This window comes from Rhinatrema bivittatum, chromosome 1 (assembly GCF_901001135.1).
Source record: "Rhinatrema bivittatum chromosome 1, aRhiBiv1.1, whole genome shotgun sequence".
In the NCBI taxonomy this organism is placed as follows: domain Eukaryota; kingdom Metazoa; phylum Chordata; class Amphibia; order Gymnophiona; family Rhinatrematidae; genus Rhinatrema; species Rhinatrema bivittatum.
In genome coordinates, this window is record NC_042615.1 from 114,002,267 (window position 1) to 114,018,649 (window position 16,383).

At 43.3% G+C, this 16,383-nt stretch overlaps 1 protein-coding gene across 3 annotated transcripts in view; it reads left to right on the forward strand.

Annotated features, from left to right (window-relative positions):
* Positions 1-16,383, forward strand: part of STOX2 (storkhead box 2) — a 257,037-nt gene that overhangs the window by 129,784 nt on the left and 110,870 nt on the right. Inside the window, exon 1 of one of the 3 annotated variants that reach the window (XM_029583841.1) lies at positions 13,693-13,784. The exons of 1 other annotated variant lie outside the window; for it this stretch is intronic. Coding sequence is in view for 1 of the 2 variants with exons in the window: in XM_029583689.1 (XP_029439549.1) it covers positions 13,930-13,954 (25 nt within the window). In the remaining variant the exon portion in view is untranslated. Of the gene's footprint in view, positions 1-13,692; positions 13,785-13,814; positions 13,955-16,383 lie in introns of those variants that run through there. One more of the 3 variants, XM_029583689.1, reaches the window with a different exon arrangement.

A 16,383-nucleotide genomic window follows, 5' to 3' on the forward strand; every position in this document is an offset into this window, starting at 1 on the left:
CAAATTCACTCTCACAAGGGTCGTCATCATCGCTGCAATTGGAGTGCATCCCAAGGCACGCGATGGCCTTCATATTCACCACGAACGGTGCGCGCTCCATTCGCGGCACGCTGGGGCCTTCATCTTCGTCGCGAACGGTGTCCCAGGGGCCTTCATCTTTCCTCCATTCGCGGCATGCCGGGGTCACCCCTGCCATTTTCTGCACAGAATCTGGCAATTCTGTGCAGGGGGGATTCTGCGCAAATTCCACGCTCCACAGCAGCGCAGAATTTCCTCAGGACTAATTTATTATTTATATTACAATCAATGCACAATTAAGATCTGGTGGATGTGGTAAAGGCCACCAGCGTAGCTGGGTTTAAAAAAGGTTTGGACAAGTTGCTGAAGGAGAAGTCCATAAACTGTTATTAATCATTTATACTTGGGAAAAGCCACTACTTATCCCTGGGCATTAGCTGCATGGAATCTGCCAAGTGCTTGTGACAGTAATTGGCCACTGTTGGAAACAGGATACTGGGCTTCATGGACCCTCGATCTGACTCAGCATAGCAATTCTTATGTTCTGATGTAAAAGTGCCATAAAAGAAAGCAGCTTCCATTCCCCTAAACCTCATTTTAAATACTTTGAAATTTTTTTTCTGAATCTGATTGGGTCTTAATACATCTGGAAACATCTGTACTTTTAAGAATAGAAAACTATTTTCCTTTTGTTGACATTGTTTTTAAAACTAATTTTTTTATCGATTTGTATCGGTCATTTCGACCACAATGTGGCTTTATGGGTAGGGGATAGACTAAGAATGCTGTCAGAAAGGTTAGCTATATCTGAATTACCTAGAACAGGATCTGGAAGGGCACGCAATAGAACACTTTTCATGTTCCCACTTGCATCCACAATATCTTTGGTCTGCTGCTCCAGGGTATAAAAAGCCCTAAATACAGGAGATATAGAGCCTTTAGAAATTTTGAAAACCTCTTCAAATAAGTTCTAAACAAATCACGAAGATTGATAGAATCTAATGTAGGAAGTCAGCTAATCTCTACTTCTTTTCTTAACCCTGTTGTCCAGATTTTCAAAATGTCAGCCTAATGACACATTCTCTTTCATAGGATCAAATAAATTCTGAAGACCGGATAATTTGTTTTCGACCTCAGATCCTCCTGCAATCATATTTTGTTTCCCAAGTTCTTGACAAGAAAAATTGGATTTGAGTGTTTGAATGTCATCCCAGCCAAAATCATTTCCTTCACCCAAGGTTTGCAAACCACAAAATCTCCAGCAGAACTTTTTTGGGAGGCAGTTGCCTCATTATAGTTTTATAGTACCTCCTCAGATGTCGGCCAGAGAAAATCCTTCAGACAAAAACTACAAAAATAACAAAGTCCTTGCTTCAGTCTTGCTACTCTCTGTAGACCTAGGCATCCCTCACCCGCTGTGGGGCATGGGTCCCCTCCATACTGTTTGTTCCCAACCATCCAACTGCATCACCTTGGGCACTTCTCTCCGTGGACATGACCAATCTGCACATCGCACTGATAGCCTCTGGCCTTCCAGTTGCTGCAAGGAAAAGCTGGGATCGGTTCAGCTCCTTGCATTCGCTTTAACTCTAGTACTCCCAGGCAAAATCCCCTAACAACTAGACCTCAAGGTCATCAGAAAAAAAAAAAAAGAAGCTGCCTCAATGAACTGCAAGGACTTTAGCAGGACAGCAGATCCGAATTTGGATGCAAAGCCAGTGTTAAGAACAGAAAGACCCATGCTGTTCTCATTTCACATCGGAAAAGGGGAAAGGGGCAAAGAGGTCAGTGCACGGCAAGAAATAGTTTTACTCTTGCATTTCTCCATTCAGTAAAGCCAGAGAAAATTCAAAAAACGGGACAAATAAGGACTCTAAAGAAAGTAAAAGCAGCTGTTGGTGTTTATTGTTGTGCCACCATCTTGTGCCCATGTGCAGCTTCTGACCCTGCCTGTCTCCCATTTGCATGCACTCCACCAATCCCCACCAGTAAATTTGAAGGAAGACTAATGATGTAGAGTATGGATTCTACAATTACTAATTTCAGGACTATATTTAAGACATGTTCCTAAAGAAAGAAGCATATAGCAATTGACATAACCTGAGTGCAAACAAAAATTTAATGTAACCGACCTACTCTCTCAATGACAGTAGAGTATAATGGCTAGAGCTCTATAGTTCTCAGGAGCACCACAGTGGTCTCTATATTAGACTATCTATAATGAAGTTTCATGAGATACCGTACATTTTCATGCATTGGAAGCCCATTTGTTTTGTTAATCTATATTTCCATGCTGCACTTTGTTACCCCCCTCCCAGTTCCTATTCCCTGTTAACATGTATTTTCCAGCCTAATTGTTCGAATGTAAACCGGTATGATGTCCCTTACTAATACCGGTATATAAAAGTTTCTAAATAAATATATCTCATGCATATTCATTGTAGATATCCTGAAAACCTGATTAGTAGCTCCCAGTGACTGAGCTGAGAATTTCAGGGCTAGAACTAGGAACTCTAAATGTGTGCTTTTTTTTGCTTTCGTTTAAATGTGTGGCTTTGTGTTTAAAAAAGCTGCAGTGTTGTTGTTCTAAGAGTTTATTGAAAAAAAACCAAAAAACAGTGCCTGGGTGTCTCTCCTTGCCATTGCCATATTAGTATAGGCTCCCGTGGAGGTGTTACATTTATTTATTTAATTTTATGCAGCCCCGTGGAGCATAATATTAGAAAGCATTCTGGGAACACGTGGCCTTCAAGACATTTTTACAGATAGGATGGAATTCACTAAATTGGAAATGTTTGGTTTAAATGTATACGTTTTGCTTTGGTTTAAACATGTGGATTTTGTGTTAAAAACTGCTGCAATATTTGTTTTATGGCTTGGAACCTCTGATCTTGGCATAAACCTCTGTGGGCAGTGGTGATTTAGTTGGCCGTTCAAACCACTTTTCAGCTAAGAAAAAGATTTAGTAGTTATTTGGAGGGAACTCTCTTGATTCTGCTATTTTATTGTGATATTTGTGCATTTGTACTGCTTAATAACTATACAAAACTTTTTTTTTTTTAACCAGTGACTTCTTCAGGTGCAGGGGTAGTTAAATCTTCTTTGTAACTCAGATTTGGCTTCCATTGTATATGTATATCTGCTGTTCAATGATTGCTTAGACATAGATATTCAAAGAACCACTAAGCAAGTAAGAAAACTGGCTGGCTAGTTTTAGCTGGCTATCTTTAGACAGATATTCAACTAAACCTAACTGGCTAGGTTCTCAGCTTAATATTCTCCTAAATCTAGTCCGTCAAAATTTGACAGGTTAGATTTACTGCAGCTTAGTTTGCTAAATCAAGCATTAATTGGCTAAGTCCTCTTTAAAAAAAAAAAATTCACCTTCCCTTCCTACTATGAAAATATTTAAAAATGCTCCCACTGCCTTCCAAAACTCTTCCCTCCCTAAATTTTAGCAAGATCGTAACAATTAATTTGGGTACAGTTGCACAGGTGAGGGGGTGGCAGGGCAGGAAACTCAAATCTCAGGGTTTGTTCAGTTAACTTGAAAGTTAGTTTTGCAAAGCCTTTTGGAAATCAACCTCTCAAACTAGTAATAATAATATCCCCTCAGGACTGAAATTCATTCCAGAATCAGGACAGGGAATTGTAAGGTTTTGGTTTCTACCAGCTTCATTATTAAAACCTTGTTTTGCTAGTGCTGCTGCTTTAAAATATATTTCTGCTTCCCCCTTGCCCTTTAAAATGCTCTTATCTTATATTCAAGTCAATTTGGTAATGTAGGTTATTGGAATTATCTATTTGAGCTTTTACAAATTCCTAGGGTGGTTATTGAACATCTTTCTGCTATTTAAAAAACATGAGGACACGTTTCAGAATAGTAAGGCTCATAGTATTTCTTTGGTGCCGAAGAGTTATTGCCAAATGTTTGGGATGAGAGACCTAATCAGTTTGTTTTTCCCTCCCTCAGCCTTCATGAATCTTAGGAAAAGATAATATGCTCCTTATAGGACCAAATAAATATTAATAAATAATTTAACAACTTTTTAGAGCAGAGGGGAGAAGTGGGTTGGAACCAATTTTTACCCTGGAAAATAGAAGTCTCATCTAGTAGCCCATGTGTGTGGGGGGCGGGGAGGATGAGAAACGTTCCCAGTTGCTACACAGGCAGGGTCCACAGGTAAGACCCTCGCTCATCTATCCTCTTGCATTCACTTGTAGAGCTTTTCACCCAGTGCCTCTCTACCTCATTTTCTGTGAATATTGTGTAGTAACGCTGGGTAAAAATACTTTAAATCGGCATTTCCTAGCGTGTAGTCAGATGGACTCAGGACTAGAGGGTTTATGCTCCCCTGCCAGCAGATGGAGACTGAGCAAGCTGATGTCACAGTATATATAGCCCTGCAGTGACCCCAGCCCAGTCAGTATTCTCCGTCTCCAGCAGATACTGGACGTGCATCTCCCTATGGGATTGCTTTGAGTTTTTTGAAAGGAGAAATCTGAAATTCTAAATTCAGGAAAAGAAAGCCCCGCTCTCCTGCGGTGATACCTAAAAATTCCTCCCTCAGTTGAGAAGTCCTGAGTTGATTTCCGAGGTCCCTCAGAGGTGTGCCCTGGTCTGGTAGGTGGGTTTCCCGGCACGGACTTAGCTGATAGTTCAGCAGAAAGGCAACAGGTGCAGGAGGCCAAGCGCGGCGGCAATGGCAGATGCCCTCTCACTCCACAGCTGGAGACCGTCTCTATACTCAGCTGGTAAGTGCTGAGCTCAGGTAAGGTTTAAAAAAAAAAAGGGAAGTTTTACCTTTGAATCAGAGACAGTTAGAGGGGTTTCAGTATTTCTGCTGGTCTCCGTGCTTGGCGTGCCAAACTGAAGTTCGTTCCTGCTCCTGTTGGGGTTGGGGAACTTGGCAGCCTGCCAGGTTGGCGGCCCCCAGTGGGCTAGGCCCTGTACTTAGGCTTTTTTTTTTTTTTTTTTTGCACGCTGTGTGGTAAGCCTGTGCGTGTTTTGCTGCCCTCTATAGGCTGTCGATGTGCGCAGTGCGTCGGCTCTGTGCATGCAGTGTGCGCTTGGTTTTTATTTTTCACTGTTCCCCCGTTTAGCTTGGTGCACAAGTACTGCGTGAACCTTGCCGCGCTTTCTTCTAGGTGCTTATTTTCTGTAAGCATTTCCCTTTTGAGCGCAAGCCGTTCCGAAGCACGTTTACCGCTGCAATGGCGCCGGTAAGCAAGAAGCCTAAGCGTCTTCCTATTTGTGTTGCCTGTCAGATTAGGGCTTCTCATCCTGACATAGCTTCTAACCTGTGTCAGCGCTGCTCAGACACTCAGGGAGAATTGTCTTCCTTGGATCTTTCAGAGGCTTACCTTCATATTCCCGTCCGATTGGAACACCAACGCTTTCTACACTTTGCGGTGTTGGGGCGTCATTATCAGTTTCGGGTGCTGCCCTTTGGTCTAGCCACCGCTCCCAGAGCATTTTCCAAGGTTATGGTGGTAGTAGTGGCGGCCTTGCAGAAAGAAGGAATCCTGATGCACCCATATTTGGACGACTGGCCGATTCAAGCCAAGTCTCAGGAAGAGAGCCGCCTGGTGACACAAGGTGATCTCCTTATTGCAGGAGCTCGGGTGAGTGGTGAAGCTGACCAAGAGCAATCTTCAGCCATCCCAGTCGTTGGAGTATCTGGGGGTCCGGTTCAACACAGGATAGGACAGAGTTTTCCTACTGGAAGTTCAGATCCAGAAATTGATGTCTCAAGTGTGTCAGTTGGTGAACACCATATGCCCGATGGTGTGGTCCTACCTACAGGTACTCAGCTTGATGGCGGCTACCCTGGAAGTGGTGCTGTGGGTGAGGGCGCATATGTGTCCTCTTCAGCGCTGTCTGCTATCTTATTGGAACCTGCAATCTCAGGACTATACAGTTTGGCTCCATTTGCCAATGGAAATTTCCCACCTCCAGTGATGGTTGCAGGAGGATCATCTGAGAAAGGGAGTTCCCTTGTCCTCTCTGACGTGGTTGGTACCCACAACTCCAGCCTGGTACTGACTCACTGTCTAGAGTTAATGGCCCAAGGGCATTGGAATGCCAAAGAATCCCGCTGGAACATCAATCGCTTCAAAGCCTGGGCAGTACAGCTGGCATGCTTGCAGGTCAGCCGCAGGCTGCGGAATCAAGCGGTTCGCGTGATGTCGGACATTGCAACGGTGGCCTAAATCAATCGCCAGGGAGGAACTAAGAGCTAGCAAGTGTCGCAGGAAATAGACCAGCTTATGGAAGGGGCGGAAGGTCATCTGCAGATGATCTCGGCCTCTCACATTGCAGGAAAAGACAACATAAAAGCAGACTTTCTCAGCAGGGAGAGTCTGGACCCTGGAGAGTGGGTGTTGTCAGCCGAGGCATTTCAGCTGATAGTGGATCGCTGGGGCCTTCTGTTCCTAGACCTGCTGGTGACTTCTCACATTGCGAAGCTTCCTCGATTCTTCAGTCGCAGGAGAGATCTGTGGTCCCTGGGAATAGATGCTCTCATGCAGGTCTGGCTGGAAGACAGATTGCTTTATGCCTTTCCTCTGTGGCCCTTGCTGGGCAGGATAATTTGCAAGATTGAAGGCCAGTACTCCTGGTGGTACTGGACTGGCCCAGACATCCGTGGTATGCAGATTTGCAAAGACTCCTGGTGGAGGCCCCCATCATCTTCCGCCGCACATGGATCTGTTGCAGCAGGGACCGGTTCTTCATGAGGATCCAACTCTGTTCAGTCTTATGGTTTGGCTTTGAGAGGCTGTTAAAGAGTGGTTATTCCTCTGCGGTGATTGCCACCTTACTCCGCACTTGCAGGTTTTCCACTTCCTTGACTGATTATTGCTAATTGAAACTTATGTGCGGGTTTGGAGAGTTTTTGAGGCTTGGTGTGAGGAGCGGGGTGTTCTCCCTCATTCAGTTAAGATCCCTCTCATTCTGGATTTTTTGTAAGATGGGTTGAATAAAGGATTAGCCCATAATTCCTTAAATGTGTAGGTTGCAGCTCTTTCCTGTTTCAGAGGCCTGGTAAATGGTGTTTCATTATCATCTCATTCTGATATGGCCCGTTTTTTGTAGAGAGTGAAGCATCTTAGGCCTTCCTTGAGGTTACTGATTCCATTGTGGAGTGTTAACTTAGTGCTGGATTTTATGGTGGGCCTTACATTCCGACCACTGCGTAGCCTTTCCTTATTTATTTATTTATTTATTTATTTTTAATTTTTATATACCGAAGTTCTTGTAGGGACTACAAATCACTCCGGTTTACATAAAACGAATAACTGCTCAACAGAGAGCGGAGCTTTACATGGAACCGTAGAACATATGGAACAGTATAACTGTTTGACAATTTAACATAGTACTAAATAAAGAAATAATAGTTTAACTGGAACATAAATAAAGAGTATAATATTTTAAATATGAAGAAGTATAACTATTTAACGTAGTAATAAATAAAAAATATAAGCAAAGCCAAATAAATATAAGAAAAAACGTGAATTTTGAGCTCCAAGATAATTGTCCCGTTGCATGTTCTTAAAAGTAGTATTTGATACAGTGTCCATAAATAAGGGATATATAGTAAATTAGGAAGTCTGGTTGTTATGGTTGTTGACCTTATGGTTGTTGACCTTGAAGACTTTGACGAAGAAGAAGGTTGTTGACCTTATGGTTGTTGACCTTATGGTTGTTGACCTTGAAGACTTTGTTCCTGGTGGCTATATGTTCAGTGCATTGAATTTCTGAGCTTCAGGCCTTGCCTTGCCGTTCCTTCGGGTGACCCCGAGGGCGTAACAGCTGCTTACTGTTCCATCCTTCTTGCCCAAGGTGGTCTTGGACTTTCATTTGAAGCAGTCCGTCTCCTTGCCATCACTGGATAAGGTCAGGGATGCAGAGTAGTATTGCCTCTTGTGCTCCTTGGTTGTACAATGACTTGTTGTGCAGTATCTGGAGGTCTCCGAGCCTTTTCAAAAGATGGATCGCCTGTTTGTTCTCCATGGTGGGATTAAACAGGGTGCTCCGGCTTCGCGGGCTACCATAGCTCATTGGATTAAGGAGATAGTCACGGCCGCATATGTGGATGCTGGAAAGCCGTTGCCTACTCAGATTAGGGCTCATTCCACTAGGGCTCAGGCAGTGTCATGGGCGGAGGTTAGTTTGTTGTCTCCCGTCGATATCTGCTGAACTGCGACGTGGTCCTTCTTACACACTTTTTCCAGGTTTTATCATTTGGATGTGCAGGCCTGTGAGGATGCAGCCTTTGCATGTGCGGTATTGACTGGACCACGGGCAGCCTCCCACCCTGTTGGGATTAACTTTGGTATGTCCCACTAGTCCTGAGACCATCTGTCTACACGCTTGGAAATGGAGAAATTACTTACCTGATAATTTTGTTTTCCTTAGTATAGACAGATGGACTCAGCTTCCTGCCCTTGGCTGCTGCATGAGTGTGTTAGTAGTCCTCCTGTGGGGCTCTGGGTCCCAAGGGATTACTGGTAAGTGTTCGTCCAGCCCCTAACTTGGGGTACTTAGAATCTTATGTGAGTTCAGTGTTTATGGTTGGTTGGGTACAGTTCTGGTTACCTGTTTTTAATCATATTTTCTTATCAAGTTTTTTGCTAGTCTGTCGACTTTTGAAAAGAGTTGCTTTTGAAGAGAATACTGGCAGGCTGGGATCATTGCATGGCTGTATATACTATGACTTCAGCTTGCTCCGACTCCATCTGCTGGTAGGGGAGCATAAACCCACTGGTCCTGATTCCATCTGTCTACACGAAGGAAAACGAAATTATCACGTAAGCAATTTTTCCACTATAGCTGGAAAAGGATGTAATGCAGTAATAGTAAGAGAGAATGATTTTACCAGTGAGTACTTTAAACATTTATTACTCCAAGAATGTAATGAAAATTGAAATAAAAATGACTTTAAATGTTAATAAATAAATGTTTATAAATTTGTCATATTAATATTTTATCACTTGGTATTTAAATTTTTTTAAAATTCTTGTTACTCAGCTATCTCAGCCATAGGAAGCATCATCATCATTATTATTTATTTATGACATGCTCTTCCACCAAGAGAGTTCAAAGCAAATTATAATTAGTTAAATAGAGCAGGTAGAATGGATCAGGGTATGGAAGATAAGGGCAGAAGCTGCCTCAAACAACCATGTTTTTAATAGCTTTCTGAAAGTTAGGAAGTTCTGGGCTAGCCTGATATAAGCAGGCAGGGAGTTCCAAAGAATTGGGAGTAGAGCCTGAGAAGGTTCTATTCCTGGTACTGGTGAAATGCATGATTCTCAGGGGCGAGGTCGTAAGGCAGGCTTGTAACATGACTGTAGTGGTTGGAAAGGCTCGTAGTGGGCAATAGTGTTGCTGAGGTAATGGGTTTAAGCCATTGATGGATGTGTAGGTCACAGTCAAGATTTGGAATTTGGTACAGTAGGCTGTTACACCTGGGGGAATTCTGTGCAAAAAAATTGAAAATTATGCACACATAATTTTAAAATTCTGTGCACAAAAATTGAATATTCTGCAAAATTCTGCATACTTTATATTGGTCAAAATAACACAAAATACATGACAATCTTTAAGTAATTCATTTAAAATGTAATACAGAAAAAATGTATTAGTTAAAGATGCAGAGTTTTAAATATTTTGAGCAGAATTTCCCTAGAAGTACATTGTAAGACTGACCCTTCCTCCCTCTCTTCCTGCTCCCCTGGCCAGTTTCCTTTCACTTTCCCTTCTCAGGCCCCCCCAACTCCTTCATCTTCCACCTTCCCTGCTAGTCTCAACCTCTTCCACTTTACCTCCACTCCCAAAGTTTGACCCCTCTCTCAGTACTGCTCTTCACACAGGCTCCCTCTGTCACACTCTCTCACTCACACAGGCTTCCTCTCTCTCATGCACATATGCACCCCCTCATATAGGCTTCCTCTTGCGCACACACACCCCTCACACAGGCTCCCTTTCTTTCTCATGCATACACCCTCACACAGGCTACCTATCTTTCTCTCTCATACACACACCCCTGCACATTGGCTCCCTCTCTCTCTCACACACACAGACACACACACACCCCTACACACAGACTCCTTCTCTCTTCTCACACACACACATACACACACAGGCTCCCTCTCTCTCGTGCACATACATACCCCCTCATACAGGCTCGCTCTCTGGGGTAGATTTTCAAATAGCGCGCATAGGCGTACTTTTGTTGGCGCTCCAGGCGCAAACAAAAGTACGCTGGATTTTAGTAGATACGCGCGGAGCCGCGCGTATCCGCTAAAATCTGGGATCGGCGCGCGCAAGGCTATCGATTTTGTATAGCCGGCGCGCGCCGAGCCGCGCAGCCTACCCCCGTTCCCTCCGAGGCCGCTCCGAAATCGGAGCGGCCTCGGAGGGAACTTCCTTTTGCCCTCCCCTCACCTTCCCCTCCCTTCCCCTACCTAACCCACCCACCCGGCCCTGTCTAAGCCCCCTCCTTACCTTTGTCGGGGGATTTACGCCTCCCAGAGGGAGGCGTAAATCCCCGCGTGCCAGCGGGCCTCTTGCGCGCCGGGACGCGACCTGGGGGCGGGTATGGAGGGCGCGGCCACGCCCCCGTACCGCCCCGGGCCATAGCCACGCCCCCATACCCGCCCCCAAAACACTGTCGACACGCCCCCTAAACGCCGCGACGACCGGGCCCGCCCCCCGACACGCCCCCCTCGGAGAACCCCGGGACTTACGCGAGTCCCGGTGCTCTGCGCGCGCCGGTGAGCCTATGTAAAATAGGCTCACCGGCGAGCAGGGCTCTGAAAATCCGCCCCTCTCTCTCTCGTAAACAAACACACCCTCACACAGACTACCTGTCTCTCTCATGCACACACCCTCACATAGACTACCTGTCTCTCTCTCACACACATGCCTGCACATTGGATCCCTCTCTCTCACACACACACACACACACACACACACATATCCCTTCACACAAGCTTCTTCTCTCACATAACAAGCATCCTCACTCCCTCACATATACACACACTCCCTTTTGAACGCACACCAGCTCCCAGTGTCTCACACATATACACATTCCTTCACTACCTCTTCACAAAGACTCCCTTTCTCTGGCACACACACAAACATCCTCATTCATGCTCTCACACACACACACACATCAGCTTGCAGTCTTAAACACATACCTCTACACATGGCCTCTCAGTCTCACACAGTCTCACACAAACAACCACTACACACAGTCTTACCAGGGCCTGCTCCGCTAGTGGCATACCGGGACTTGCACCTCCCTCTTCACCGCGACACAGCATGCAGGACCTCCTTTCTCTTCATGGCAATGCGGCACGCTGGGGCCTCCTTCCTCTTCATGGCGATGATGTATGCTGGGCCTCCTTCCTCTTCGCCATGACATGGCACACTGGGGTTGCCTTCTTTGCCGTGAACAGGATGGGGTCCGCTCGTGGCACAGTGGAGCCTGCCTCAAATTCTGTGCAGAAACTGCAATTTCTGAGTTGGGGGGTGGGGGAATTCTGCGCAAACTCTGTGCTCCAAAGTAGCGCGGAATTCCCCCAGGAGTTAGGCAGTGGCAACCAGTGTAGGTTTTGGTTTTTCAGAACCGAGTTGATGTGGCCCAATTTATGTACCTTCATTATCAGCATTCTGCATGAGCTGCAGCTGGCAGTTTAGGGTGCTGGGGAGTCCTGCATACAATGCATTACAGTAGTCCAAACCCGAAATGATTGTAGCACGAATAGCAGTTATGAAGGCGGCATTGTCCACTAATGCTTGGAGTTGGTGGAAGTGGAAGAAAGCAGTTTTAGTTACTGCAAGGTCCTGGGGAATGGTTGTGATTGGAAATCTAGTATAAAGCCAAGACTTTGGGCTTGTTAGCAGAGTGTGTGAGTTGTACCTCCAAGGACCACTTTCAAGAGAAGGTGGGAAGTCTTTTTCCCCAATCTAGTGAATCTCTGTCTTTTGGGGGTTGAGCTTTAGTTTAGTTTGGCATAGCCAGTTGGCGATTTTCTCTAAGGAACCATTGATGTGAGTGATGACTTGATCTTGGTTTGCATCGAAAGCGATTAAGGGTTGGATATCGTCTGCCTAGGTGTAGTGGGTGATGTGGCGGTCCTGGTTGAGTTCACAGAGAGGAGTTAAGTATATATTGAACAATGTGAGTGAGAGGATGCAGCTAAGTAAATCCTGGAACTACCATACTGATGCTCCTCACATTCCCATGTATCCATTATATTTAATACTTTTGAAAACATGAATATAGCATAGATAGATAAATAGTGGACCCTGGGAAAAAAAGGGTTTTCTAAAATGGGGGAGAAGTATGACCATTATTTCTAAATCATAATAAATGTATGTCCCTAATTAAACTATATTAAGATGAAAAGAGAATCCCAGGAAGATGACCTAAAGTGGACACATCAGAACTAGGAATGAGCAAGCTGATATTGGTAAGAATCTAGCGAATACTACCAGGACTGCCAACCTTCCAGGATTGTACTGGAGTCTCCCGAAATTAAAAGTCAATCTCCAGGATGCTGCTCTGAATAATCTTGGAGAAAACTCCTAGAGAATTATAAAAAAAAAAAAAAAAAGCAAAAAACAAATAGTGAATTTAGTGTAAGTTGTTATCAGCATCTCATTAGTTTAATTTATTCCAGGAGAATATAGACCTATTAGTATTTGCAATGTCAGGTTTAAGACCAGAGACAACATGAAGACATTCAATTATAGGAAATCTAACTTTTGTAAGGTAAATACAATAACATAAATTTTTTTCTTAAGCAATAATGGTGTATGATTTATTTAATTGTATTTTAAGAACTAAATGAATTTAACAACAACATACAGCATTTAAATATGTATTTAAATGTAAACACCTTCACCATTTTAGAAATTAGATTCACCAGATTTGTAGTGATTTTTCAGCAGTTTTATATAATATGCTTGAACTTTGTGCAGATGATAAATCTGATGCATGCTTATTTTCTTCTGGGGCAAACTGTGAATAGTCTGCTTTTACCATAATAAATGAGGTTCATTAAATCCACTTCTAAAAATCTTGACACCATGTAATAGAACTTATAGAACCACAGTTGGTAACAAACACTAAGCACTGCTGCTTTAAAGAACAGCTTCACCAGGAATTCAAATCCTACACATTTATAAGCATGTCTTATGAGCTGGTTTTGCTGTTTGAAATTGGGAAGTGCATCGTCAGCTAGGTTTATGGTTTTGCTTTTTGTCACAGACTAGCCCTAGTGACAAATTCCATCTGGTCAGGGCCTACAGTGCTGTCTCTCTGTTGATTGGTCTTGATAAAACTGCCTAGTGCGGTTCTTGAAAAATTGTTGGGGTTTATTTTCCCTCCCCAAATAGCATGATTACGCTTCAAAAAAAAAAAAAAAAAAAAGCTATTTTTTTGTGTCTTATTTGCATCCAATATGCAAAACATAGGTCTAAATTTTTAATTAGCCAAGAGAGTGGTGAAGGGCGGGGAGAGTTGGAAAGTAAGGTAAGCAGCCTCAGTGGAGAGCAGCTGGGATGTGTTGCCATGACAACAAATTCAGCAGGCTGCCAGCTAGCATCTCAATGGGCTTTCTAGGAGGGAGCTTTCAAACAGTGCCTGTTAGCCACAATATGATTGGTCACACCTCTGTTGTCTTTGTGTGGCGCAGGGGATGCTGGGTAAGACCCAGAATGAATGCTCAGTTTGTCTCAAGGCTGCAGTGAGGTAATGCTTCTGAATCTTTGGGGATTAGGAGCCGGATCCTCTGAAAGACTGCAGTGTAGAGTGTTGTTTTTTTTTTTTTTCTTGCATTACCTACTCTTTAACATTAGTCAAGAAGTTTTGCAAGCATAACCAGCAACATATATAGATGGTAGGAAACGAGAATGAAAGAGGTGAGCGGTTTTTTTTTTCAGTTGCAATGGGGAGGTAGGGTATTAATAAATAATGCCTTGTGGACGAGCTGCATTTTAGAATGAGCATGAAATAGGGAGAAAGAAGTTACTGTGTGATGCTCTTTTTAAGCTCCTTTAATAAAGTGCTGCCCCTTAGTTTTGTTTTTTTTTTGTTTGTTTGCTAGACATTATAGAATTGCTGGTAATGCAACTGTAAAATATCATTTATAGAGCAAGCTTGCTTTGATAGGCATCAAACACTAGTGTTGATCGAATTCTTTCATATTGGTGGCTGTATCTCAAAACAAGGCTAATTTGCCTGTGTAAATAATTAAAGTATGATGTCACCCTGCTACAGAGAGGCTGTCTGTGCAGCACAGGGCTGAGCCTCTGTCGTGTCGGGTTCCTTGGGAATTTTGTGCTACTGATTTCTCATGGACAGAGCCTCTTGCTGTTACCAATTCTTCATTGTGGGGTGCTTGCTGTGCTCTGCTCTGCTTAATTCTGTACTTTTATAAAATGAGCTTAATAAGGAGGCTCCTTGGAGCCTCCGCTCTGCTCCCCCCCCCCCCCCCCCCCCCCCCCCCCCCCGGACAACAAGAACCCCCTTTAGCATATCCCTGACTCATTGTTCATTTATATACAGAAGAAGGTTTAGGAAGGGTTATGTTCCAATAAACCAGATAAGCAAAACGTGTGACTTAGGATCAGCTGATGAGGGTGCTGTACTAGGGGGCTCAACCGGTGGCAAGCTGTTTGTCAAACAGTGGTTTCAAATAGAAGTGTGTATTATTGCTCAGTTTAGGCCATCAGGTATTAGGGCTAAGCCCGGTAATTGTGCCTCATGTTTTACAGGAGACACATAAGGAAAAATATTCTCAACTACAGGTAAACAAATGCTGGATTCTGTGTTAGGAGTCACCACCCTGGAAAAGGACCTTGAAGTCCTTGTGGATAAGACAGTGTGTGTGGTGACAGTGATTTAAAAAAAAAAGGCAAATTTAATGTTAGGGATGATCCAACGAGGAATAGGGATTAAAACAGAAAATGTATTGCCTCTGTATGGATCCATAGTGTGACTGCACCTTGAGTATTTTGTGCAGTTCTGGTAGCCCCATCTGAAAAAATATATAACAGAACTACAAAAGGTGCAGAGGAGGACAACAAAAAATGGTAAAGAACTTAGAAAAGCTCCGTTTTGATGAGAAGCTATGCAGGATAGAGACAGATGAGGGGAGGACACGACATGAGTGAGGTAGAACGGGTAAGTGAAGGACAGTTATTTATGCTTTCAAATAATACGCAAACATTCCATAAACCATCAACCAGCAGATTTGGAACAAATAGTAGATATTACTTTTTCAGTCAGTGCACAATCATACTATGGAATCTCTTGCCAGAGAATGTGGTCAAGGTGACTGGCATAGTGTGATTTAAAAGAGTTTGGACAGGATCCTGGAGGAAGTCCATAAAACATTAGTAGCCAGGAGGATTAGGGAAAGCTATTGCTGTTCCTGGGAGTGTAATGAGAAATAGATCTACTTTTTGGGATATGTAGGGTACTTGTGACCCAAACTGGTCTCTATCTGAGACAGTAGTCTGACCCACTGTGGAATTTCTTATGTTTTTATTGGGGATAAATCTGATTAAGCTAAAAAAAAAACCAAACCAAAAGACGAAGCATCTGTATGTAAGTCCAATGGAATCAGAAGATTTTGAAGAAATCAGATGGCCTTACACTTAAGTTGCCAGAAGTTCAGCAGATAGGTCAGTAATCCTTAACTCAGTGATTCCCAAACCTGTCATGGGTGACTCCCAGCTAGTCAAGTTTTCAGGATATCCACAACAAATATACATGAGAGAGATTTGCGTGCACTGACTCCATAGTTTGCTAATTTTATCTTAACCTTCACCACTCAATAAGCAACTCCAGCTGCGAGCTGAATTTCATTGTTCACATTTTTTTTTATCTTTTTTTTTAAGCTTTAAATTTACTAGCACTAGTTTGTTTTATGATATTTTAAAAAATTCACTGGTATAAGAGATACCTCATTATAGTCATGAAAGAGCCATTTGTGGTTCCTGGTTCTTGGATTGGATGTTCCTGGGGTAGGTTATCTCCATGGTGAATGAGCTTTTATCTTACCAGTAACGGATGATAATTTTGATTTCTATGTTGTGCTTTATTCAGACAAGATCCTAATAGGCTTTTTATAAGAGCATTTCAGATCCTAGAGAGCATGGAAACCTCCAGGTGAAGGTTTGGGTACTGCATTATATTTTCATACCTGTAATATGATATTTTAGCCGTGTATTTTCTTACCAGTTAAAAATCAGTTCCATTATTATATCAGGCTATCACCTTCTATAAGATCGGTAGGGATGGTGTCAAACAAATATAGGTGGTTGCTTTCACCTTGAAACAGAAA